Source organism: Falco punctatus (assembly GCF_963210335.1).
Source record: "Falco punctatus genome assembly, chromosome: 10".
Classification (NCBI taxonomy): domain Eukaryota; kingdom Metazoa; phylum Chordata; class Aves; order Falconiformes; family Falconidae; genus Falco; species Falco punctatus.
The window spans coordinates 33,896,553-33,923,269 of record NC_137590.1 but is presented as its reverse complement, the minus strand read 5'-3'; the positions used below and the strand labels follow the sequence as shown (position 1 = coordinate 33,923,269).

General features: G+C 45.7%; 2 protein-coding genes across 6 annotated transcripts in view; one reads left to right on the top strand and one right to left on the bottom strand.

Moving 5' to 3' along the window:
- LOC308070882 (uncharacterized protein) overlaps nucleotides 1-19,615 on the top strand; it is a 37,347-nt gene extending 17,732 nt beyond the window's left edge. Inside the window, exons 3-5 of one of the 4 annotated variants that reach the window (XR_013930889.1) lie at nucleotides 1,992-12,299; nucleotides 12,673-12,749; nucleotides 13,909-19,615. The gene's annotated coding sequence lies outside the window, so the exon portion shown is untranslated. Of the gene's footprint in view, nucleotides 1-1,991 lie in introns of all 4 variants that reach the window. The other 3 variants (XR_013930888.1, XR_013930890.1, XR_013930891.1) reach the window with 3 other exon arrangements.
- KMT5B (lysine methyltransferase 5B) overlaps nucleotides 18,297-26,717 on the bottom strand; it is a 30,413-nt gene continuing 21,992 nt past the window's right edge. For both annotated transcript variants that reach the window (XM_080405514.1, XM_080405515.1), the window contains 5 exons: nucleotides 25,552-25,718; nucleotides 24,818-24,837; nucleotides 24,495-24,631; nucleotides 22,282-22,478; nucleotides 18,297-21,004 (listed from right to left, as the gene is read on the bottom strand). In XM_080405514.1, coding sequence (XP_080261640.1) covers nucleotides 19,536-21,004; nucleotides 22,282-22,478; nucleotides 24,495-24,631; nucleotides 24,818-24,837; nucleotides 25,552-25,718 — 1,990 coding nt within the window. In that variant the 3' untranslated portion in view covers nucleotides 18,297-19,535. The remainder of the gene's footprint in view (nucleotides 21,005-22,281; nucleotides 22,479-24,494; nucleotides 24,632-24,817; nucleotides 24,838-25,551; nucleotides 25,719-26,717) is intronic.

Below are 26,717 nucleotides of genomic sequence, written 5' to 3'. Positions count from 1 at the left end.
CCGTCCCGGGTACGTAGAGCACAGAGAGGCTGTTTGGCTAGGATGCCTCTATTTCAATATGATGAAACCCATCCTGAGACAAGCTGCTGCTGTTTGGGGCTCAGAAGGAAAGGGCCTCTGGCAAAGTAGTTGGACCAAGGATCGCTAGGAGCGGCAGCATTAGTTACACAGACAAAGCTCCAGTCCTAGCAGCCTGCGTACCAAAGCCTCAGCCCCAGCAACAGTGAGAGGTGGGGTGCTACTTCCAGCTGGAACATCTAGGACTGCAGTGTGCCAGGCAAACTGCCCTGGCCAGGTTTCTCAGACACTGTGTACCCAGCTATAGACTGTGCAGGGAAGACTACAGTTGTGCAGTGGCTATTCCTCTGGGACCCAATGTCACAGGCAAATCCTGAGCAATGGGGAAATCCATCTGCCAAGGACATGTCCAGCGGAACTCTGTGAACTACAGCAGCATCTCTAAATGAAAAGTGTTTGCTGCTGTTAAATAAATGTACAAGGAGAGGGGAGCACCCAGGAGAAGTGACATGCAGCTTTAGCACTTCATATGGAGGAAACATCCACTTCTGTAAACAGAACATCCACTTCTTGACTCAGGAAGAAGAGGTGGGGGAGGACAAAATAAGTGAGATGAAAACCAAAAGCGGGCTGAAAGGCAGACAGATGACTGGCCTGATGAGAGCTGTTCAGCTGTGATTACACACTGCTACTGTGTGCCCTTTGACTCCTGTACCACCTTATAGTAATTCAATTGCTTCCCGATTTTCTTCTCTCCCAGCGTCCCATTCTTTACTCAGCTCTGTTGCTGCTTTTCTTCCACTGTCTCAGCTGAGACTAGTGAGGCAACTCCCCTCAGCCAAAACACAAGCAGCTTGTTTATTGCTATCAGCACACACCTTAGTGCTTGCTGATCTCTCTGCCTTAAAGCACGTCTCCCTCCCCCTTTCATAATCTGCATCCTCTTTGGAGACCATTGAATTCCAGCCTTTCCTTCTCTAACCCTCTTTCCTGTGCTATTCCCCTAAGTATCCCAAGGCTCTTACATCCCATACTACAGAGCCAGCTCACTCTTCTCCTGCAATTCAGCATAAGAAATGGAGAATCCTAAGCATCCCTTGCTGGCTCGCATCTACACATCAGTCATGCACTTAACCACTTCACGTGCAGCCAGTGCTGTGGAGTATTAAGGGTCGTCCCAGGTCGTGGGCACCTCTATAATACTTGAGTGAGTTTATTTAGCAGATAAGGCTCATGTTATTCTTTCATGCTCACAACTTGTGCAAACCCCCTGACAATTCACAGCCAAGGTCTCTTGACGCCTGTGGAGATCAGTAATGCCAGGGTTCCAGCTTTTCAACCCTCTTGGACCAGGTTCTCCCTCCATCAGTGGTTCTCTTTTGATAGACTAGGGTGTAGTGGGCATGGAACAGCCAAAGGCCTGAGTTAGCAATCATTCAAATTAACACAAGCCTTCATATTGACTTCCAAGGCCTGAAGTAATCCCAAAAAGCTCAGCAAAGAGGATATAAGAAGCAAAGCGTAGTCCTCCATGATTTGGAGGACAGGAGCTTTCTAATATGGTAAAAGCAATCAGCACCAAAGCACCTTGTCTAGAGTGCGAGGGTTTTAAGTCTTCTGTTAAGCAGCCCCTCTTAGGCCAAGTAAGTGAACATGAAAGCAGGAGCATCTGCCAAAGCTTTTAAGCCAGAGGAGCTGTTTGTTCTGAATACTCAGAGCCTTCGCTGAGGTCACTGATCCAACCAAGCCTCACAATCTTGCTTTTGAGAAGCATCTGGCCAAAGGGAGCCCATAAGCTGCAGATCTGGGATTGAGCTTGTCCCGGCTGTGATGTAGACCAGAGCAAGCTGAGAGCTGCTGCCATTACGCATGTGGGACACATCCCGTAGGAAGCACTGCCTGTCAGTGGCGGCTAGAATGAACTCAGCTTTCTTCTGGTGGTATCAGCCTATCCCCAAACTCTTTCAATGTAGGGACTGACTGGAAATACCAAGGAAGATGGTGTTGGATATGGAGGGTGAGCAGCCTCCAGTCCAGGTGCTTCACGTTCTTTTGGGCTCCTGCAGGCAAGAGAATCCATCCTCATCGCTTCCCTGAAGGAAAGGTGAGTAATGGGGCCCTTCATAGATTGCCAAAGGGAAAGTAGGGCCAGTTCTCCATGTGCACCGGGGCGAACTTCAGGAAGAAGGTAAAAACCGGCCACCTGAGCTCTTGCGTGCCAAGATAGAATGAAATCAGCAGAATTAGGGCAGTTTCAAGGTTTTACTAACTGCAACGGTGCAGTGACATCCACCCTACAGTCTTCTGTGAATCTGCTGAGTGAGTGGTAGAGCTGGCAGGACAGATTTCACTCAGTCCCTGAGTGGGTCTGATCCGCCACTGACTGGAACTTCAAAGCAGATGAGAAATGTCACCTGCCCAGACTAGTTGCTTTGCTTGCATGGATGGTGACACAAGCTTCTGGGGAAGGGTGAATTCGGCATGCCTTGACTTGTATAGGGAGAGGAATTTCCTTTAAATCATTATTGCTCTGCCAGCTGTAAAAACTCAGATGTCAGTTTTTGCACAACACTTCTCCAAACAAAGGCATTATACTGAGATGTGTAATTAAAATCTGCACTCTGAGGAACTGCAAAATTGACCATGCCTTCTGAAGGAAGTAGCTTCTAGAAGAAAAGTTAGCAACTCCAGAGAAAGGGCAAACTTTTTTCACAAAACTGGGGGAGGAAACAGAAAAATCCCTTGCTCTTGGATTTCTGCTTTCTACCACACGGTGTATGTTTTTATCTCCTTCACTGCATGAGAAAATGGTTGCACAGCTGCCTGGAAACCTCAGTGCATGGCCCCTCCTCCTCAGTACAGTTTAGTCTTGTTAATCTTTCCAAGGTCTTCCCTTTCCAGTGCCTATTGCACTTCCATCTCCTGAGCCATCACTACCTGTTATCCTCTCCTGTCAAGGTCACTCTTATCTCTGTTCTTGTCCCATGCTTTCTGCCTCCCCCTTCTCCTGTTGCCATCTTTCATGCAGGTGCCACACAGCCTCTCTGTTGTCTCGCTTGCTAACTCATCCAGTCTTGATGTATTTTCCAGAGCATCTGAAAGAGAGGAAGTTCTTAGAAGCTGGAGAAACCAAAGCCTTCAAACCTGACCAGTGTTTTTGCTGTCCCTCTGTGGAAGCCATTGCAAAGAGACTTGCTGGCCTTCTGCTCTGGGGGAAGATGTGTTCTCACATAGTATCTCAGTTCATAACGAAAAAGGCTTCTGTACACTGAATATAATAGCAGATGAGAAACAGAGCAGAATAGGTTAGGAGGCTGTGTTCAGCTTAAAACAGCAAGTAGTGTTTCCAGCCAAGCATAAGGGTAGTCTATAGCGTCAGCTGCTGTGTCTCTCCCCGATTAACAGGTCAAGAAACCTCCATTTTCCACAGCCCCGTGTTCTGCAGCGAGAGTGGCAACATGCACTTCTGCAAATGCCAAACCAGACAAGCGACGCTCGCTCACTGGCAGTGGTCTGGGCATTGATATTTCTCAATTAGGCATTCAGCTCCATCCCTGCATGCTGAGTTTAGCAGCTTAAAACACTGTTGCCACCCCTGCTGCATAGTTTGCTCTCAGAGCACGCTGACACAGGGTGTCCTCTCACCGCCCCAGAAGCAGGACAACAGCACAGGATTTATGGAGCCTGAGGGAATGATTTGCTGGAGCATACAATGTTGGCTTAGTGCCGCTACCGTGGAGGTCGGGGACGAATCTGCCATTGGCTTATGTGGCAGCTGGGACTATCGAAAAAATGCCACCCTTGGGCTCTGTGAACTTGGGCTGCTTTCTCTATCCCGCAGTAGAATTGAAAACTTATTTCATCCATAGTCCTGTGGAGAGGCTGGGCGGTAGAGAAGAGCTATCCAGACAAACGTCCTTTTCTTCCGGACAGCACTGTGAGATCTGCCCTTTAACTAGGCTCCTCCACAAAGGGACAAAATCACAACCCTGTAACCAGGAGCTTTTCCACTACATAGATTTGCCTCCCAGGTAGAAGTCAGAGAGCCACTGGTTCTCAGAACCCATCTAAGGCCTCACCCCAAACTTCAGTTGAACTTTGCAACAGCTTATCCTACGTGGTAGTTTTTCTCCTTGTTTAAACAGGTACCCAGGCTCAAGCAAAAAGTGATGGAATCAAAATCCTGGGAGACCCACTATGCATGACTATCACGGTTTAAGCACCACTGTTGTGCTTTCTGATAGTCATATCCAGGCAGTGTGGTGCTAGTAAGTAGAAAAAACATCTGAAAAGAATTTTAGAACTTAAGACATGCAACTCAAGTAATGAAACAGCCAAGCAAAGAGCTAGAAAGGCACTGAAATGAAGCCTGAAAAGTCTTGCCAATGTCAACAGACAAAATCTGCTGTGCACCCAGCCTTAACAGGAAGCAGGAATTCCATGCCTAGAGATGTCTTTCGAACAGAAACTCCTGGAGATGTAAGCTCTGTCAGAGCACTGGCCCTTGGATGGCACCAGCCAACAGGTCTCTGGTGAGATGGCAAAACGGATTCCTCTGAAGTAACACATGCTGTTATCTCAGAGCACATTACAAAGCTGAGGTGGACCTGGCATTTCTATTGAAGTTCAAGTCATCCTTGTTTCGGTGGAAATGTAGTTCTGCAGCCCTTTAGTGATTCTTCAGCTGTGGAGGTCCAGAGTCTAAGGTCAGGCCCTCATAAATGAGAATTTACTCATGCTCAGCTGACTCTGGTGTTGCCCTTTGAATAGACACATCAACAATACGAGTTAAACTGCCTCACCCACTTCCACTAACCCCCTGCCTTTTTCGTACCATTTTGTCAATGCAAACTGGAAGTAGAGATGACAACTCAGACCTGCCAGAGTGAACTTTGGCTGCAGTGTGAACTGTTTACCCTGGCCGCCGGGTAGTATCACCCACCAGGCTCCAAAATCAACATGAACTACATGATCTGATGGGCTTAGATAACATTCACTAAGAGCAGACAGAGCAACACTAGAGAAGTAAACCATCATACTCCGACTACCGCTTTGTGAATTGCAACACAGTGCAGCTGCAATACACTGCTCTACCCAAAGAAAGGGGGGACACAGCTTGATAACTGAAATCCCACTTCACCCACCTACACAAATGGGGACTGAGTCACGGGCCTAGATGCTGTTACGTTGGAGTACTGGGGGCTGTTTGTAACACAAGCTGTCTGCCAGCACGTGATCCTGCCTGCTTGTACTAACTTAAAAGAAGCTACACGTTTAGAAGCGTGCCCCCTTTCAGACTACGTCTCTAACGCAGCAGCCTCCTAGCACTGCTCTTAGCGTTGGTCCCTTGCACTGTTCTCAGTCTGTCCTTCAGAACTCTGCCCAATGGTCCCTGGAAAATTTCCCGGAGTGGTTCAGCTGACAGTAGCATTAAAAATCACAGCATGTGTCTGTAGGCTTCTTTGTATCGAACAGTCAGAGAGAGCACACAGCAGAGACGTAACTGTCACAGCCATGCTCTTAGAAGACTGCTTCTGTCTCAGGGTATGTCTTTACCAGAGATGACCATCTCCAAGCAGACAGCTGCAGATCTCACTCCAGTGAAAACCGTTTATTCCCCTAACAGCTGTAGAACTTCAAGTCTGCGCTGCAAAATCCACTACTCCAGTTTTACCCTTAATTTGAGGGTCATCCACACACAAAACCTCTTAAATCTTTCCGCTGGCACATCGAGATAAAGAGTAACATTATTATGAATGCCAGTCACTGCTACGACAGCCTCCCTGCCACACTAATTTCCCAGGACTGCCGTTGAACAGATTCCTTGCGCTGTCCTCCTCATCTTGTCCTTGAGAATTCTGCCCATTATTCCTTGGAAATTTTCCCAGAGCGGTTCAGCTTACAGCAGCACTAAGAATCACAGCACATGTCAGTAGATGTTTTTGTATTAGATGTACTGAGATACAATGCAACAGAGGCTTGATTATCACAAGGTTAGCTCTGTTATATCCCTTCTTGGTTATTAAAAAAAAAAAAAAAAGGAAAGGAATGAATAAAGAAAGAAGTCATCAGCAAGAAGCCACAAACCCTTCCTTTAAGCGGTAACTAGGCTACCATTTTTTGGAACTTTTCCTGATATAACAAAAGACACCATGAAGACAGGAACTTTGGCAGCAGCGGTTTTGAACTCCACAACCCCTAATCTTCCTCTGGTTTTCTATGCATGTGTCACTGGAAATATAATCAACTTGCTAGGAAAACAGTCAACCTCCAAACAGCTATCTAAGCAGCAGCAAGCCTCTGGAAGTGACTGCTGCTAGAACTGAAAGAATCGAAGGCAGCCCCAAATTCCTGAACTGACGCATCTCCTCTTTTGCCTGATGACTATCGCCACAGTGATGGCAGGAGCTGCCACTGAGCCCTGGCTCTGTGGCTCAGGCCAGGGGTGCACAGGACACAGCGCTGGGAGGGAAGTGACTTGGGCGCAGGGACTAGTGAAGGAGATGTGGGCTGTGGGACAGGGTGCTGGAAGAAGCCTTGGTGGTAGGAAGGATGATTTAAAATGGGAAGAGGTGCAAGCGTCTTCACTGAATACCAGCCTCAAAGGGCTAGCACAGGCAAAGGTACGGCAGGGTTATGAGAGGAGTCAGAAGGTGAAGGAAGAGGGGTTGAGGATGAGGAGCATGAAAGAAGGACTTCACAGCAACGCAGAAAATGCAGTTTAGCTGGAGCTGGGACAAGCTGATTAATTCCCCTCGACATCATTTGTGTGGACTGCTCCCTCTCCCGGGGAAATCTTGCCAAAAAAAATGAAAAATAACCACAATCCAAACCATTTCTTCAAGCAAACAACGCTCCCACAGAGCTCACAGGCAGACAGTCCCCATGCTTCAGGTTCCAGTCAGAGAGGGCAGGGTGTGAGACCCCCACGCTGCCCTTCCCAGTGCGTGATTCCGTCCTGGCTGGAGGAGCCCAGGGTGGTCAGGCCACCACCGCAGGGCTAAGCACCGCTCCAGCCGGCACAGCCCACAGCCACCTCTGCTCCCTGCTATGGCAGCGCTGCCAAGCAGTGCCTGGACCACCCTCCCCTCCCAAACCAGCAGCTAGGTGCTTACAAGCACTTCTCAGGGTGAGCGTTGGAGTGGAAATGCCTCTTTTCTGGGAAATGGACAGAGATTATCAGTTCCAGTCATGACTGCTGGTAAGGACTGATATTTTTAGCCACAGAAATAAATTTCAGAGTCTGTAAGTGAGAAAAAGGAAGGACAATCCTGAAACATACTCTTGTGGTGAGAAATAAATCACCACTTACCTACCCTTTACCTCTTTTAGGATACCAAAGCCCAGTTAAAATCTTCGCAGCGAAGCTAGCTCAGGAGATCCTGCAAGAAGATTAGAACCAGCTGCTGGAAAAATGGCATGTTACAGCAGCCAGCAAAGATCCACATGAAGCAGCCCTGGAGAGGTGAAAGGCTCTGCTGAGCTTAGCAGCTCATGAGCATATACCATACTGGCTGATACTGGTGTACAACTAATGCCCCTTTAGCCTCTTCCTTCTAAATCCTTGCCCAGTTGGAGCGGGGAGGGGGGGAAGATCTCTGCTGTGGAAAAGTTACGGTTCAAATACACACAATTAAAAATGAGAGAAGAGTTATTTCCATTTTACAGAGGGGAAAAGGGGGACATGTTTGCCTGTAAAGAGGAAGCAGTAGCAGAGCTGCCAAAAAACCTAACGCTTTCCAAATCCCTGGAGTTTGCCCGAAGTCATCCACCTTGTCGAGCTGCACGTGCTACGTCAGCTTTGTGGAAGCTTTCACCCTGGTGATGCAAGGAAGAAAAAAAGCTTCGCTTGATTCTTAGCAGTCTATGATGGTCATCATGTGATACCACGTCGGGCAATCACGCATGCCATCAGCAAAGGTCACAAGACGCACAGCCATTCCTCTTGGCTTTGCAGCTGCTTTCCAGAGCCAAGGCTCCTCCTTCTTACACCAGTTTGTGGTCAAGTGAAGCAGCACTCATGCCTGCCGAGCACTGGGAAGCCCTATGCGATGGTCAGGCCCTGTAAGAGGCACACCGGTTTTTGTCTGCAGGCACCAGCAAGAGAACCGTAATGGATTTGCAAAATCTAATTAGCCTAAATAGATTCTTACTGCAACTGCAGCTTCTTGGCAACATAAAATGGATACAAGTCTCACTTCTACAGATATGCTAGGTTTGTATGGGGGGAAGAGCTTTTCCAAAAGATAAAAAGGAACAGAGGAAGGTTACTGTTGCCCTACATCTTCTGTAAGCTAGAAAAGGAAAGAGGTCTAATTGTTTTACTAACTATGGGAGTTATGGCTACCTAATTCAAGACTCATAATACATACACAGAAGTCTGCATAACTAGGAAAAGCCCTTGTCCTGAGGAGCTTATAGCTTTATTAGCCTTACAGGCTTTGTTAGGCAATAGGTGGTATCATCCTTGTTTTACAGAGACCAGGAGCCAGAGTTCAAATGCTTCGGTGACTTGTAAGGCAAGTCTAGTAAGGCAAGTGCGAAGGGTAACAGGAACAGGAGAAGCAATAAATATAAGGTGGAAAAGTTCAAGAGTATAAAAAAATACTATCCGTTGCAGGCTTCCCTGACCAAAGCAGCCAAGCAGCCCGATTCCCAGGCGCCCACGCTGCTCCCTTTCCCCCAAGGCTCGCGCCTCTGCTGCCGGGGCTGCGGCACGGGAGGGCAGCTGGTGCCTCAGGTGCTTTGCCACCGGCCTGCCTCTACCAGAGGTCACACACACAAGCTGGGTGGCTGAGGCAGGGGACAGGTCCCTTCTGCTTCCCTCGGCATGCTGCTTCTGGCAGGGGCACTTCTCTCATGAGCTCTGGAGAAGCGCAGCTCGCAGGGCGCTCACCCCACCGACACCTGCGACCACTTCTCCACTGATGAGAAGCATCTGCATACGCTTTAGAATTGGCAGCACCTCCTCTCTCTTCACCTTCCTTTCTGTCAGCCAATTTGACTTTCCGGAGCACCCAACCTCAGCCAGACTTTCAAAGCAGACCAGCGTTTGGGCACTGTTCTGCTTTCTTTTTCTGCAGAAGTAAAATTTGCCTTCTGGGGTTCAGTTCGGGGGCACACAAACAGCTTTTAACAGCCAGTCAACATCTCCTGCATCTCTAAACACCATTGTACCACTGGAGTAGCTGGTCAGTGTCAGGGAACGCTTAAACCTGCACAGAAGGTGACACATCAGGTCTCTTCTCTGCACTTTAAACTGGGTTTAGGAGATCAGCGCCACTTCAGTCTGGCACCGCTCGGCTCTATTCCCTTAAGGCAGCCAGTTCATGTTTCTGTGCCCCAACGCCTCCATCTCTTTGCCACCGTAACTCTGATCCCCTTCATAGGTCATTGAGATACGTGGTAGATAATTGCTGCATTGATCTCAGTCATTTTTGATCCAAAAAAGGGATAGGCAAAAATAAGAGTCCTGAAGTTTAAAGCCATGGTTTCCGTGGGAGCAGCAAGCCAGGGCTGCCAGAGCAAGCAGGGGCGGCACACCCTGGACTGAGGGAAGGCCAGGCAGTGTTTGGTACATCTTCCGCTGCTTGTATTCCTCCATAGTTTTCATTAAGACTTCACAGAAATGAATCCACTATTTAGATAATAAATACCTTACGTTGTGGGGGAGAATATCAAGTAAATCAAACACGAGGGTTCAGTATTCCAGAAAGAGATGCTGACTAGGTGGCCGGGATCTTCCAGCTCATAGCATGGAGGTGCGACCCCTGCGCACTGGTTTTTACTGGTTTTAAAGCGACCCGTAGCAACCAAACAGGCAGAGCCAACTTGTTTTCACTCGATTTTGGGAGCTGTAAGACCAGCCAGCAACCCCTCCCCCCCAGGAACGCACGCAGCATTCCTGAGGCAAGTGTTAATGCTGGATCTTGACCAAGAAACGATTCCTACAGACTCAGCGATGAGGAGGATGTTACACCACTCGCCTCTTCCCACTCTTTTTCCCTGCTAGCCCTGTGCCTCCTGTACTTGCGCCTCGTCCGCTCCCAGGGCCTTTGGCACAGGGACGTGCGGCACAGCCTGTGCCCTTCACACCAGTGATTCCGGCTTGTGGGAACAGCAGTAACTCAAGGCATGGATGAGGCTGGAAAATCCGAAAGGAGAAACCTCCTCCAGGTGGAATACAGAAGGATTAAAACCAGCAAGAGCAAGCTACTTCCCGATTCCCCTTGCCGAGTGTTGCTCTGGCTTGGCTGGCTCCCTCCCGCCGGGTCACGCTGGTTGGGTGTTCTCTTCCCCCAGTACCATTCAGACGCACTCCTGGGATATGACACAGTAAAGAGCAATAAAGCACCAAACTGCTTGTAACTAACACCGGCTGGTTCCTAAAGGGATATTCCTCCCTCGGAATGTGAGTGCCACCTTGTGCTGGGAACATAACAGTCCATGGATAAAAGCTTGTCCAGACCAGTAACCCAGAGAAGGGCGACAAGAAACCACCATCTCCCGAGTGAAGCTGCACCGGCCGTTTGGATGTTTGGGGACCTTCCGTGCTGGAGCCAGCCAGCCCCGTCCCAGCACCCTGCTGCCGGGTGGGTGCTGTGCGGGGGGCAGGGGGCTGCAGCCCCCCGCTCTGCAGGCGCGCGCCAAGCCCAGGCAGCAGCACAGGGCCTGGCCCAGCCAAGGGCACCAACAGCTACAGCTGGTGGGTGCCAGCTCTGTCCTCGGCAAGTCCAGGGAGAAACAAGGTGGCACCTTCGTAAAATTTTGCCGAGTGTTCCCGAGGTCCCCGTTGGCAACAGCCAAGCGTGTAAGTAATACAGGTGTGGGAGACGAAGCAGTGAAACGCAACAAGCATTTACAGAGCAACTTCCAGATGCAAAGTACTGCTCTCCTAAAGCAATGCGCAGGTAAGAGAAGCCAGCTGGCTTGCTCGCGGGGCAGAAAAGCAGGGTTTGAGTCTCCTATTTGTTTCTTTAAAATTCACTTTGAGGCTTTTTCTCTAAAGATGGATTAAGTTTCATCTGGTCAAATTATGTGAGATGCCTCAAGCGAGTTTCTGAGAATGCCTGCTTCTCTGCAGTGATTTGGGGGGGGGGGGGGGGGGCTTTAGCATCATCAGCCTGATGGAAAAGTTTTTCCGTTCATTTGTTCAAAAATGGGAGGTCGTTACTGTGTGAAAATACATGTCAAAGCTAAAAGATTTTGCACTGCTGTTGATCAATTTAAATTTAACCTTTCTATAACTTGGAATATTTTTGCAAGCCGGCTATAGCCTCAAAAACAGTATTGCTTTGAGCTTTATTCACTTTGGGTTTCTCCACAAACTTAAGAGGGGGAAAAAAAAAAAAAAAGCAGCTTCTGGAAAATATTTCTTTAGCAAGGTAGGAATTCCTTTGCAAACACCTTGGAAAGGAACAGGGTGTGAGTATCCTGTTCATGAGAACTGCTCACAGTCAAAATCCAGTAACCTGAATTTTGCAGTTAAGACTACAGCTAGGAACTCTACGGATTAAAAGAGCCACAAGGACAACACCTTTTTCTCAAAGCAAAGGTGATAAACCCAGGAAATTCAGATTTCAAGTGATGTTCAAAAGAAATCTGGCTGTGCCACGGAATTGCAATTAAAGCACACAGCTCTTATCCCAAAGGGTCTCACACAAAGCAAAACTGCAAAGCCACACATCTAAGCAGTCCGTCCGTCCCCAGCAAGACAGAGCTGTGTATAAAGGTTACGCTCTGTGTGCATGCTCACAAGGCTGAGTCAAACCAAGAGCACTAAATGAATCATTTCCCCATTAACGATTAACCACCACAGCTGCGTGTGGGCAGGGGGAGCACACCTCGGCTTTTTGACACTGCGCTCCGAGCGGGGAGGGAGGACCCTCCGCTGGAACTGCAGAGTTTCAGAGATGTCAACCAGAGCTGAATTTTACCTTCTCTCTCCCAGACTCCTGCCGTGGTCCTCATGCTAATGCTCAGCACCACCCGTCCACACCGGCGTGAGGACAACCACGAGCACTCACTGGGAGCACCGGACCAGTTCCACAGTCCTAGACGCAAGCTCTCAGGTGGCTTTTCCAGTCTCTAGACACCTCTATCCTCTCCCTGTAGATGCGCCACTTCTGGGGCATTTGCACCTTGCCTGCATCTTTTTCCAGGGCACGTGCGCCTTGCCTGCAGGTCAGGTCAGCTGCACGGGGTGGAAGCGTGATAATGGAAAAGCCCTTAAAGAAAGGGCCTGAAGATGGAGTAAAACATGAAACTCCCAGACGGAAGCGGTAAGCAGGGAGCGAGCAGAGGACCCTGTGACCCAAATACTTCCCAGCAGGGAGGCACACCATTTAATCGGATGCTGGATGCCATTGATGTGGGGGCATCCATGTGCTCTGCCCGACAGCGCTGTGAGAAGGGCCATGCCCATACAAACTAATTACTGATTAGGCTAATAACTCTATCCTTAATATTTGATTACAACACTTTTACTGACAGCATAATTACTGCCCAACCTAGCAGAGAAGCACCGCACACAAGCAGGCATGGGACAGCCATCATCATCATCGGTTAGATACAATCTGCCTGTTCTCACTAGCTGACAGCACGGGCTTTCCCTTCCTCCCTACCACACACTCCTCATCCTCATCTCCCTGCCAGCCTCTGCAGGTCCTGCACATCCCAGCCACCCTGATACACCGCTCAGACCCAAGAAGGTCCATCTCTGGCAGCGGCCGGTAAGGCAAGGCTGGCACACGGGCAACATGTTCACACGCTCCTTTTACAAGCAATACTCCCGGTTTCCTCAAACCGACCTGAGCTCAGTGGTGTAAACTCTCCGTTAAGTGACTACACTTACAAACACCACCATCAGTGCTTCCTGCGCATAGCTACAGCTTTAGAATTGGTGTACTATAAACCTAGAAAATATCAATGTTTTGTGTATTTCTTCTGCAAAGAAAAGGCTTTTAAGTTCTGGGGGTTTTGGTTGGTTTGTTTGTTTTTTAACATAAAGATGAGATGCTACCTTTCAGCCTGCCTTGAAACTTTTAAAAATATTCAGAAAACTTATAGTATTTCAGTTCCTCAACTTTTCCTTAATCCCCTTCCCATTTCTTGCCTGCTATTTTTGTATCTTGAATTCACACTTGATGCTGTTTGTATCTGCCAAAATAACTGAAACACACACACACATACAGTTAGTTTCACCAGAGATTTCATTTGTCATCCTGTGCTGTAAATTAAAAGTAGATATATCAACAGCTTTGGGCTTTTTGCTAGAAATCTAATAAACCTGAAAAGATTTTCATTTTATTACACAACATACTCCCCCAGCTGGGATCCTTTCCCATTAGTCACTTACTCCAGGCAGCTGAATCATCTCTGCTACTCAATACTGGCCTTGGAATTCAGAGTAACTTACACAAAAGGACTCACTCCAGGCTTAAACCTTACACACAGTGTGTGGAACAGCACTGATATTTTGGGGGGGGGGGGGGGGGGGGGCAGGTTGTGAAACTATTTTTCCACTTGATTTTACAACACTCAATTTCAATATGAAAGTTAACAAGGCAGCTAAGCGTGGACACGAAAAAAAACCCCACATATTCTGTCTCAATACATATCCCTGCCCCCCCCCCCCCAACAGAAGAATAAAAAGAATATTTTTTTATTTCAAAATGGTTTTAAATGGAAGTCAGCATGCAGAAAATGCATGGGACATCTACAGGGTTTTAAGATTTAAAAAACCTCGTAAGTTATTCAGCTATGAACAGATACACAACTTTGAAATATAAAAGAAAATGCACTGAATTTTCAGGAGTGATTAATATATCCCCAGAACCTTTGTCCAGTCCCACATTTAAAGAGCAGTTTGGTTTCTGGATGTCACCGTAGATCTACGACAGCTATCTATGATGGCTCCGAGGGCTATCCCCGGATCCGGACGGACCATCCTCCTGTCTCGTCAGCCTGTATCATCCAAGAGGTGCTGGTAACCCCGACCATGAATGATCCAGCAGCCCTGCCCTAACGCTGCACACGCGCGGTTTTTGCGGATATGAATGGAACCATGTCCTGTCCAACGCCTTTCTGGGACTGCCATCCTCTACCTTAGATCTACCGGTTTACAACCAATTCTGTTGTAAAAAGTGGTAGCCAAACAGTAATTGGAGCAGAAAAGACTATAAACCTAATTACAAAATAGAATTGACTTCTGATGAACATCAGAAAGCATCAGCGGAAAAATCTATGGTTTGTTGGACCCGCCGATGGCTCCACACTTGACAGAAACTCACTAATGAACCCACCGGTCCTTGGTTGCTGAGCTGAAACAGCTCCCGAGCAGCGCCGCTTGGCCCGTACCTGTGTCAGCACCGGCCACCTGCGCCCACAGCGGCGGGACACCCCTGCCGAGGCTGCTGTTCCTGAGGCAGGAGCTGCTCTGGTTATGTTTCACGCAAGGACAAATCCGAGGAAAATGACATCTCAAACGTAGCCACCTGGGAAGAAGTCATGGATCCCCTTTGCCTGTGGGGAGGAGGTGTAACTCTGAAACAACCACATACACCTTGTAATAATAAAAATATTTTATGGGGTTAGTGTAAATAAGGGGTGTGAACTCAAGCGTGACTGCCACAGAAGTTCCCTTGGCGGGCAAAAAAAGCAGCCCCTACAACAGGTGAAAAAAAGCAGATACATGGTTAGCACCAACCTACTGTCACCTCGCTAACCTGGGACATCACCAGTTTTGGAAGGAGCAGCAGAGATTTACGCAAGGGCGCAGGTTTACTTACAACCCAACCCAAGCAAGAGAATACTCGACAGGGAAGGAATTCAGGAGTACGCATGATACCAGCGGATATAATGCAAACTTAAGTGACTTTCCTTTTCATTTTCAGTAAGTTTTCTTCTGCACAGCTCCCAAACCTTTACCCTTTTGTTCTAAAAAATGCAACCAACCATGCAAACGCGGGGAGCAAAGGGATTCGGTTTCTGAGCTTATTTTAATGAGTGCGCACTGGCAGTGTGAGGCAAACCACAGAAAGAACCCAGAAAAAAAATGCAAACCAAACCAAATCATCCAAAAGCAGAGGTGAATATGTACTTCAGGGAGTACCTTGGATGCATTTAACATGGCGTAGTTATCAGGGCAACTGATTAAAGCCAATGCACCGAGAACAAGAGTAACACTGGACGATGGTAAGCTTCATGCAAGCTAATAACTGAGCATGCATGGTACATAGAGACAACACCTAACGCCAGCAAATACACTGGGGGGTGGAGGGCTGGGAAACAACCCGGCCTTCGAAAGACAGAAGGAGGGGGAAAAAAAAAAAAAAAAAAACGCAACCAGACTTGCATGTTAATCTCCTAGAGAAAGCACAGCAACTTTATCAGACACAGTTTTTTCAAGTCCAAACTCCCCTGCTTGCTGGAGCAGCATTTGGGGTAGGAGAGAGCGTTGGCTCAGAGGGGGACTCATCTCAGTGTTGTAGTAACATTCGACAATCACAAGCTTCTGCTGCTGGCAGAACTTCGCTGCTTCTCAGCACAAGCAATTTTCCAGAAATTCCCCGATGTCCAGGGAAACGTCCCTGTACATGTGAAGCACGAAAGGCTTGATTCTTGTTTGGCTATTTCCAATCAAATCGCTCCTCCTCAAATAAATGTAAAATACCTTTCTTATCACTCCAAAGACCACAGGAGAGGTTACACTGCCCTATGCGTGACAAACACAATGAGCAGTCACCTCTTCTCTCCAGGACTGACACCAACAGTATCCAGTAGGATCAAACCGTAACATATGTTGCGGTGACTTCACTTACAGTAAGTCCACGCAAGCTTCTACTTGAGCAGAGCGCTTGGGAGCACTCCCTCTCCTGTACGCTCGCTGCCTTTATTTTTTAAAGAACACTCACAATTCCGTAACACTGTTTTGTGAAGAAACAGCGTGTGGGTTTTTGCCTTACGAAGAACCAACACCTTTGCCCCTGCCCTCTCCATTCACCGTATTGAAGGTGCGAGTGGGTTAACAGTCCCGCCTGCCGCCCGAGCGTTGGGCAGCTCACGCTAAACCTGTTCCTGGGCACGTGCTGCCTGGGCCAGGATGCTCACAAACCTGCGGCCAAGTTGCCACTTCCAGGGTGCTCATAACGCTGCCTTTCTGGCCTCACCACCTGTTAGGCGGAACGTACGACAGGGCCCATCTGGAACACGCTCCCTCCAGTGCTTCAGCTCGCTAGATGAGCTGTGGGCACCCTACGCCCACCCAGCTGCTTTGTCTCTTCCTACTGGTCCCTTGGGAAATAAGACACAAAGGCTATGCAGGGTCCCAAGAGCCAAAGGATGAACAGCTTCACAGCGCCTCATCCCGACCGCAAGGAACATCCCCAGCCCGTCGGGTTCTCATGTGCGACACAAACATCCATCTTCTACTGCTACTAAGGTGAGGGAAGCATCAGGACCTGCCAATTTACATAGAAACAATGAAAAAAAATATTTTCTACAGCAGGGGAAGGATAGAAGAGACAGGGGTTCTGCAACCCCTGCCTACCCCATCAGCTTGGGGGTGGTGGGGTTATTGGATTATTTTTAAGGCATCCGTAACACCAAAAATCTGTACCAGGACATAGCTATGGAGCTGTCTACCCTGGCAATGACTAAAAGCTTTTGTTCCAAGTTCTCCAAGACAAGAAGACTGTTCAGTGAAGAAGAGCAATCCAGAGTTCCTGATGCCCAAAGAGCTGCTTGTACTTATTTCCACATCAGAGGAAAAGAAAAGCAGCTCTCATTACGGGGCTGACTGAACTACGAGTTATGAGAGGAACACCTGCTCCAGGAAAGGAGCTATTGCTTCTGAAGGCAGATTCTTTGCAATTCTTCCACCACCCGTTTCATGCTCTGCTTTCATCGCTCAACGCCGTTCAGCCAGCCCAAAGCTTGCCCTTGAGCACACGGGTCAGTAAGTACCAACCGCGTTTGCTGGCTGCACCAACCCTTCCCCCAAACGCTCAGTGCGTGGGTTCTGCAGACCAGGCACCCCAGCCAGAACCACCCAGGCTGCCGGAGGGCCCACCAGTGCCAGCAGGAGCAGCAGGGGGACGGGGAGCTGCAAGGAAAATGGTCCGTGGAGCAAAGCAAGGGCAAGGGCACCCCAGACCGCGGGCAGATGCTCTGTTCCGCCTCCCTCCACTCTCTCGCTGATGCAGCCACACACTCGCAGGGCGCATCACCCGGTGACCACGTGAGCTCCCAAGGAAAGAGCTGCACGACTGTTACTTGTCACCGGCCGTTTGCTGGTAAACTTCCTACGACAGAGCGAGCCCTTACCGCAGCTATCCGCCCCGTCACCCGACCTTTGATAACCCATTTGTATGCAATACAGCGCAATTAAAAATCCCACCAGACAACCCACCGTAGCCGGCTCAGTACTCCAAGGCGTCCACGTACCTACCTGAGCTTCTGTGTTCACTCTTCCACGAAGCGAAAGCCCAGGCCTGACGGGAGAGACTGTGCGCTACATGACATACGGGCCTGCCTCTTTCTAGAAAATGTATACACTCTGTACATCAGACACAGCTGGCCTTTAACAGCTGGACATTGTAAAAAACAACATTACAAATATTATGTTTAATTCTGCCCTTAATTCTCTGCTAAGAATACAGGAGGGAAGTGAGATGAAGGCAGACTCCACCGCCTGATCTGCAGTCTGACAAATTACTGAAGTACATTTGGAAGCATTTCGTTGAAAAAATTCTTCATGGCAGTGAGGGTCAGAGAGACGGGCCGAGCCACATGATCAGCTCCCAGGCAAACTCACCCACCCCTTTCCACTAAGGCTTTCACAGCTGCGTAACACAGCGGTCACCTAACTCAGGCTCTTGCTCTCCTGGGCAGAGGGGGCTGCACCTGACAGGAGAAGAGGAGGCAGCTGACGGCGCACTCGGCGAGTTCCACAGCACGTGTTTCACGATGCGACTTCTGTTTCTACACCCCGAGATATAAACGCTCTAAACCCATGGCCAAAAACACCAACACCATAGACCACAGTGCCACACAGTTATCCCAAATACATTTTAGATCCGTTTCAAAGAAGTTACTTACACATGAGCCGACTGACACGCAACCAAGCCCGCTGTGCCCAGAAGTTTCCTAACAGCCTTTTATTAAAACCGAAAGAGCCCCAGATTGCCCCGACGCTCTTCATCGTTATCAAGCAGACTCTGAAGTATGAAGTGAACTGCGTATGAGCAAAGAACTCCAACTGATGCAGAGTTTAAAACTAGGTTTACAACTTCCTATTTTATTGGCATGGATGTATTTCTAAACTTAAAAACCCTTCTGGCAAGTTATCTCAATTTCTTATGACAAAATTTCTCACAACACACAAATATTTACAACATATACATATTTTTTCAGTCTTTTACAACTGGTTCTTAAAAGACAAACAATTTATAGGTTACCACAGAACAAAAGCTGTGACTTAGTTGTTTTTAATTTCATAAAACTATCATAAGTTAAAGTGAATAGATTTTCTTTAAATTCCTTGTAGCATTTTACAAGTGCAACAGAAAAATATGAAGAACCAATTTAGGATAGCTGCAGTTCATTGGATAAATGTTGCCCGTTGTAATCACATTATTTCACAGCAAATTCTTGAAAAAATAAGCACCAATCATTCTTGCAAAGAACAATTTTATCTAAAAGTATTGAAAAGTGTTAAATACAAGGTGTTTAATTTACATAACAAGCAATAAATACACCATATCCAAACTTTTATTCTGCATACTGCTACCCTTGTACATATAATGTACTAAAAAGTCAGCAAATTGTCAACACCTTTTCAAATTTTTTTTTCCTCTTTTCTTTAAAGAAATCAATTTGACTTCCAACCAACGGTTTGCTACTATAACAAAGGCCACAAACAGTACGTCTGGGACAGCATACAGTGTTAAAACTGACAAACTCCGGGGGGGGGGAAAAAACATCTAGCAAATAAATCGAAAAGCTGTAATCATTGCTGGTGATATTAACATATACTAGAAAACCTTAATATGCTGCTACTATGATTTTTTTTTTAATTGTTTAGTCAAATATCGTAAGAGCAAACTAATGCTCTTTACTGATCAAAAATAATTATGTAGCCACACTGTATTCTCATTGTCCTGCATTTGAAAGATTTGATGCAATTTCATAACTTTGCTTGAGCCTTTATTTTACAACAGAGCATTACCTCTAACTCAGAATTGCACATAAGAAGGCTATTAAAAAGTACAATAAAAATCTGCACAAATCAGACTTAAGAAGAGTCAGTATGCTGTACACTTTCTACAATATTACGTTGATAGGTGAATAAACAATAAAGAAGTGCTGCCACTAAGTTTTTCAGAAAGTTCTTCAGTTGAGGAATAATCAAATGGAATTTTTGTTGGGTTTTTTTTTTTTGTTGTGGGTTTTGGTTTTTTTTAATTTTTGATATTTTTTTTAAAAATGACATCCAGGTCAGTTTAAGACCTATAAGCTTATGCATTGAGCCTTAAAGACTGATCTTCTCTCCTCCTGGAAGAAATATCAATATCTATTGAATCCTTGCCAACAATAAGCCTTAATCTCTTCGCTGGGGGAAGAGGAATAAAGTCATCAAATTCATCATCATAGTCATCTTCCTCTTCATCGTCCTCTTCTGATGAAGATTCATCTGCTGTTTCCTCTTCATAGTGACCATAATCATCTACCTCCATTCGTGACTCCAAAAGGGAGAGCGTGTCACTACAACACACACCATTTTCACGAAGGTCCTCAGGGTACGTCCCTCTGTTTTCTTCCTCGCGTTTCAGCTGTATTTTTAATTTTGTGGAACTATTGCCTGATCCTGAGTTAAACCCATTATTCAGCTTTGCTACATATAAATTATTATCTTTTTCATGGTCTTTACTTAATTTGATGCTTATTTTTGAAGAATTCATTCCATCACTTTCTTGGTCATTTGCCTTGCTACTGCTATCATGACGCCTACGAAGAGTCAGTTTAGGGATCCCAGAGCTATTTTCAAGGATAAGTTGTGCATCATACCTCGTGATTCGTCTTTTCTTTTTAGTTTTTGCAGTTCTAAAGCTGTCTTTTGCTTTAAAATTGTCAGACGTTACAACAGAGCAGCCACCAGATCCGGGGATACAGTCTTTATAGCCAACAGGTGTGTCCACTCCATTATTCCTCTCTCCCAGTTCTGAATGAGAACTAATCAAATCCGGTAGTTCATCTTTCACAGGTGTATTGTGCATAGTATCAGTTTCTTCTGTTTTTGCAGATGGTTTCACAAGTTTTCCTTGTCGGGATTTCTTTTTTGACATGCCTGCCTCATTTTTCTGGCACCTGATCTCCCCTTTATGCGATGGTCCATGAGCCACATCATTTTCGTTTATCGCATGAGACTGCTGCTCTAAAATGTCCGATTGCGTTCCGGTCAAATTATTCTTATAGCTATCCAACATATTTGGTTCAAGCTTTGTGTCAGAGGTCTCCTTCAAATTCATCCTTGTTCTCATTGACCTCCTTGTTATGTACGTGCAGGGTGGTATATCACCATGCTCGTGAGCACCTTTCACAGAATTCAGTTTATGTTCTCTGGCTGCATGCCTCGTTAAGCATCCACTAGAGACTGCAACTTTGACTGGTCCCTCCAATTCTTTATCCTTTTCAATGGGCAAGTTTTTATACAAAACTACTTTAGGCTCTTTGAGAACTAAATTCCCCATTTCGAGCTTTCTAGAAGCGTTCTTTTGCTCTGGCCTCTTGCACTGATTTCTCAACTTTATCTTTGAAAGTAAAGGCTTTGCAGGCTTTTTCAGTCTCTTTGGTACCCTGGAATTATTTATATGAGTTAGTTTAGATGAGGTAGAATTTGATGATGCTGGAATTCTTGATATAGACTGTCTCGTCAATGTTCTATTTTTGCTGTTCTTTTTTACGCCAATTGAAGATTTTCTGTTAGCTGCAAAAGAAAAAAGTGGTTTAGTTATGGCACTGCTTTATCCCGAGTTTCCCACTTCCAAATACCGTAATTATTTCATTTACTTTAAGCACTTCCTAGACACCTGTGAAACAGGCTAAGACAGTAGAAAGTAAGGAGTGAGACTGTTCAACTTGCAACTCCGACCTGAAAGGAGCTGTCAGACAAGCCAAAGGCACACCTAAATTCCAGGTACACTTCCCTCACTGCGCCAGTATACCAGGTTCGGGTTTTCCTGAATTTCTTCTCCTACCGATTTTTTTCAAAAACCCACCCCACATTATCTACAGTTTTTGCTGAGTATTACTCCACAAAACCTGAGGGTCAGTGTGCTCTAGGATTAACCCCGGAATGTCTTCCTCCTGGGGAGGAATAAAAAACCAAAACAAACCAAAACTCTTAACTCCTATCACTGTTTCCGTTCCAGGTACCCAGGTGCCTGTTACCTACAGTGGTAATCAAAGGAGATCCAGCTGCCTAAGCAAAGCTGCAGCTCTGAAGTTTTGTCATTAAGTGATCGTAAGAGGGTTCTGGGAGGCACTTTTTAAGTACTACAGCAGTGGACGGAACCAAAATATTTTATGTGGCTTCAATCCTGTCTGCTACTTAAGTCAAAGTTTAAGTTATTTATGTTTTGCCTATGCTGAGGGTGGCAGTGGCACGGAAAGGGGGAAAGTAAATAAATGATACTCACTGATCCATGAAGACAAGTCCCTCAGGAGCATCACAAACAAAAACCCCTTCCAACTTCTTCTGAGATGACTAACTGTGCACTTTCACTTCAGAATAGGTACCTGAACTATCACTCTTGGATGCAGAGAGCGAATAGCTGCCCAACTTAAAGGATCTCTAAAGGAAATGACTATTTGTTTAATAATCTCTACTTAAAAACTGTTTTCATACAGAATGTAGATAACTCTAACTTTTCCTTCCTAAACCATACTACTGCACATGAGAGTTTACTGTATTTTGAAATACATACATAATTGATAGAACTTCAACTGACACGTTGCTATTACATGTTGCATGTAACCATTTGCTCTTGATCTAAATAGAACAAGAACATACCACCTACTGTTCTTGAAACACTTAAGGAAAAAGATGAATTTGCTATCGACATTGCCTTCAGATTCCTGAATAAATTACAGTTCTCGAGACCAGTATCTTGATGCATCCTGAAGCTAAGAGAGGAATTCCATCACGGTGGAAGTTTTTAGGAAACCTTTAATGCTGCGCTCTGAGCCTTCCCCCTTACTTACTTGCATTAGCTTTTTCCTGAGTGGTATCTGCATCAGTGTTCGAGCTGACGGACTGGCTGTCTGAATTTTTGCTGCTGTCACCCAACTTTTTAAGTCTGTTCAATCGTTTATCTGTTTCTCTCAGTCCATATTTACTATTAATCACAGGAGTAGGTGCTGGCAATCCCACTCTTGATTTAAAAGCACCAGTTCCACGTCTACAAAAGGAAAACGAGGACACGATGTATTAATAACTCTTAATATAAACTTGGAACTTTGTTTCACATACAACAGTTTGAATCCCAGGTGCATCTGGAGAGACAATACCAATAACTGAATGCATTAGCATCTTGTTAGCTCTTTTAATAAGGTATCTGTACACTTATCTCATTTTAGTAAGATGTGTGGAAAAACCTTCCATTTATGTCTTGCAAGAAGAAAAATTGCAGAAGTAGGTCTCCCTTGCTTTATGTCTATTTTAATATCATTTCATTGTCAAATTACACAGGTGAAAATTAAATATGGTTGTTTTAAGTTACCTAACCTAACGTAAGTAGTATTTTAATTTTCCCTAATTACATCAGGCTCGTAATAAAAATGCCAGCTTCAGTTACAAAGATTGTTAACTGCATCAGCAAGAGTTGGAAAGTACAGAAGATGGAGTAAAATTATCGCACAGTTCTTGTTCCTTTGAAATACACCAGCATGTATTTACCATGAAAATGAAATGGCTGATTTTTTTTTTTTTCTTTTTAAGCAATCACAGAAAAGGATGAAGATTAAGAATGCCTGTACTTGCACTTCAACCACTACTACTAGGATTCCTCTGATACACTTTAATAACCCAGTATGCTTGCACTTTCCATAACTACTGAAGACAACTTCAGTTTGGATTCCAGTGTGTTGTACTGGAAGGAAATCTATGAATCTTAACCACAAGTGCACCAAAACGATCAAACAGTATCTCAAGCTCCACAGGGTTAATTATTATGCAGACACAATGCTTGTTCTCAAATTAAGTGGTATTTATTTGAGATGGAACATTCTTTCAGTATTATTTTGAATTCTGAAGACCCTAGACTGAACTTAGCACAAGCAACAGCCGTTTCAGGTCAGAAAGCAATGGTGCTACAAACAAAACAGTCCTCTGACATGTCATCTTTGGTGCCCAGCTGTCTCAAGTTTGCCAGCATGAACAGCAGGCTCACCTAAGAACAGTACACGCACATACATAAAGATACGCAAATTTTCTTGGTGATGACTTTTGAAGGCTTGAAAAAAAGTTGTACAGTGCCAGCCTTCCCACAACATTACAAATTAACACCCTTTACAGCATAGTCAAAATTGGGTCACTTAAAACGTCATTTTTTGTGGCGTACAAAGCAACAGTTGCCTCATCAGTGTTGCTAAGGTCTCATTTTTCCTTGCTCAACTCCCCAAAATTCAAATTTCAAAATTCAAAAAAATAAAATCTCATATTTGATTGCTGTAACACAGCCTGGTGAATGAAAAGCATATTCCTCAAGTTAGAATTACCCAAACGTTAGCTTTAAAATGCAACATTTTCCTGTACTTAAAACACGAAGATGACAAGTTAGTGAAAATGTTCAGACACGTAAAACTAGTTTGTCCTGAAAGAGAATGTATGTCCATATTATGTTAAAATCAACAATCAAAGGAGGATCCCCCTGCAGAGCCTGCCTGCCTCCAGCAGATCCACAACCCCCCAGCTCGGTGTCATCTGCAAAGGTACCGAGGGAGCACTCGATCCCCTCGCCCAGATCATCGATCAAGGCATTAAGCAGGACCGGCCCCAGCACCGAGCCCTGGGGACACCGCTTGTGCCCGGTGCCAGCGGGGTGTAACTCCATTCCCCGCCGCGCTCTGGGCTCGGTGTCCAGCCAGCTTCCAACCCAGCGCAGAGCACACCCCTCCCAGCCGTGGGCAGCCGGCTTCTCCAGGAGATGCTGTGGGAGACGGTGCCGAAGGCTTTACTAAGGTCCAGACAGGCAACATCCACAGCCTTTCCCTCGTCCACTAAGCGGGTCATCTTGTCACAGAAGGAGATCAGGTCAGTCAAGCAGGACCTGCCTTTCCTAAGCCCGTGCTGGCTGGGCCTGATCACCTGATGCATCCAAAAAATCTAAGTACTCATAATCAAGGACTTTCAGGTTCACCAGATATACGATGAATACGCTCAACTCCATCTTAAACTTATTTACATCAATGCATACCTTTCACAGGTGTAACATTCGCAGTATTCATTATTTTCTCCAAAAAACCCATCTCCATAGTAACAAGAGATTTCCTCTCCAGGTTCAATATCTCTTAGAGCTTTCACACATGCTGTATCTCTGCCCGTTGATACAAACTGAGGAAGGAGATGACAGGAAGGGGGTGGGGGAGAGGTTAATCATAATCATTAAGATTGAACAGTATCTAAGTAAGAAAAAAAACAAAACAAAACAACCAGTTGGGGAGGAAAAGGTGCAGGGAAAATTGAAACAAACAAACAAACAAACGTGGGGTGCTTATTTACTTTTAATTTCTTGCTTACCTTACAGTTAGGTCTGCAATCTGAAAAAGGTCCAAAAGATAAAGTCAATTAACTGTTGATAAGACCTGAAACATGAATAGTTGTAGATATCTAAAGTAAGGATTCACTCTGTCTTCAATAACTGTAGAATCTCAACTAAATACTGGGAGTTACATTAGTATTGCACAAAGCTATATATAAAAAGATGCGTATTTTGATATAGATTGGTTTCTGAGCTTTTACTTACGCTATCACCAATGTTCAAGTTTCCCTCCTCTTTAAGGTAATAGGATTTATCTTAAATCCTACCTGCTCTCCTTCAGCATACATATGCAACAGAATCAGTTAAGCCTCTGTGCTAAAGGTTAAAGGCGGCAGAAGAAGCTCACCTAAGAAATACGTTACTGTTGACTAAATTCACAAAGAAGAAGCTCACCTAAGAAATACGTTACTGTTGACTAAATTCACAAAGAATTCAAGGTAGCCTGCAATATGCTCCACTAATTTAGCTGCCAGTTCCAAAGTCTCCGTGAAGGAAGAAGGCATCACCTCCTAGCACCTTCCATGAGTTTCCCAGTTCACAGGTGATCAGCTCTGGTCTGTGAAAATCCCCACGGGATTTTGCCCTACGATAAGCCAGCGTGCCAGATTCAGACATTTCCCCTAAGGTCCCGTGTTGTTCAGCTCACATATAACAACACTCCTAAGCAGAACTGATTCAGCCCTTTAACATGCTTCCTATACTTACTACTCACCGTGATTGATAAATGCAGCAGGACCGAGCCACAGCTGCGCACAGTTTTTCCGTGTGGAATACATAACACTGAAGTCATTTTCCCCATGTCTCAGCAGCATGTTTTCTTCCATTTCTGATAGTTCAGCAATACAGCCCACAAGTAATTCTATTTTATCATTTCGTTTCCTTTAGCGTAAGAAGAGTAGGAGAAATAAGAACATGTGCCAAAATTACAAAGTAACTTCACAAAAAGAAAAGCTGTCAATAACGGGAAGCGTTTTGTAAACCGTTTCTCAATCCTTACAGGCCTCCTGTTTTAATTCGGTTAGAGACAAGATATTAGGCTGAAGAGACTTTTTGTCAGACACAAAATAAATGGCTTTATGCTACTACACAGAATCAATTACATCAATTCTGACAGACGTTACCACCATTGTTTCTATAATTTCCTGAGACTGCAAGTAGTTGCAAGAGTTGTTTACTTCAGCTTCTACAGTTGTTAAAACCAAAAGCAAGATATTTTTATTTGTGCATGCTCCCGCCCCCCATCAACACTTAAGATGTTCTGACTTCTTCCAGCTGCTCTTTTTTGCATTTCCTATACTTCTTGCTTTGGTCAGGAAAACACCCCATAGTAAAAGATGCTTGGAATTCCGTGGCTCCTTAAAAACACCCAATAGTATCGACTTAAAAAAGGCCAGAATTCATGCAAGATGTTTTCCTCTCTCACAAGTAGTTCTTCAGCATCAAGTTGGTCCTTGAAATAGACCACTGGAGGCAGGACACCAACAAACCCATGGTGCCTCTGCGTGCAGCCAGCCGACCTGCCACCATAAGTACAGCAGATCAGAGGCGCCGAGCAGCCAGCCCAGGAAGAAGCGCACCATCTCCAGTATCTTGCAAGGGCATGGTTTCCACTGCTCTTCAGAGTGGCCTTCCAAATTCTGGCCCGATTACTCCGACACAGATGAATGTGGAGATACTAAATGTACATGAAGGGCACGAACTAGAAGCTGAGCCTTTTAAGTGCAAAATTCTTCTTTTATATAGAGCGCTGAGATCTCTTTATCAGTTTTGAGTCTCACTAGTTTTCCAGGTATCAGCAGGGTTAGGAAGCGGGCCTCCTGTCTTGCTCTCTCACAGGTCAGTCAAGACTTTGAGCATGAAGAGTTAATTCATTTCCAA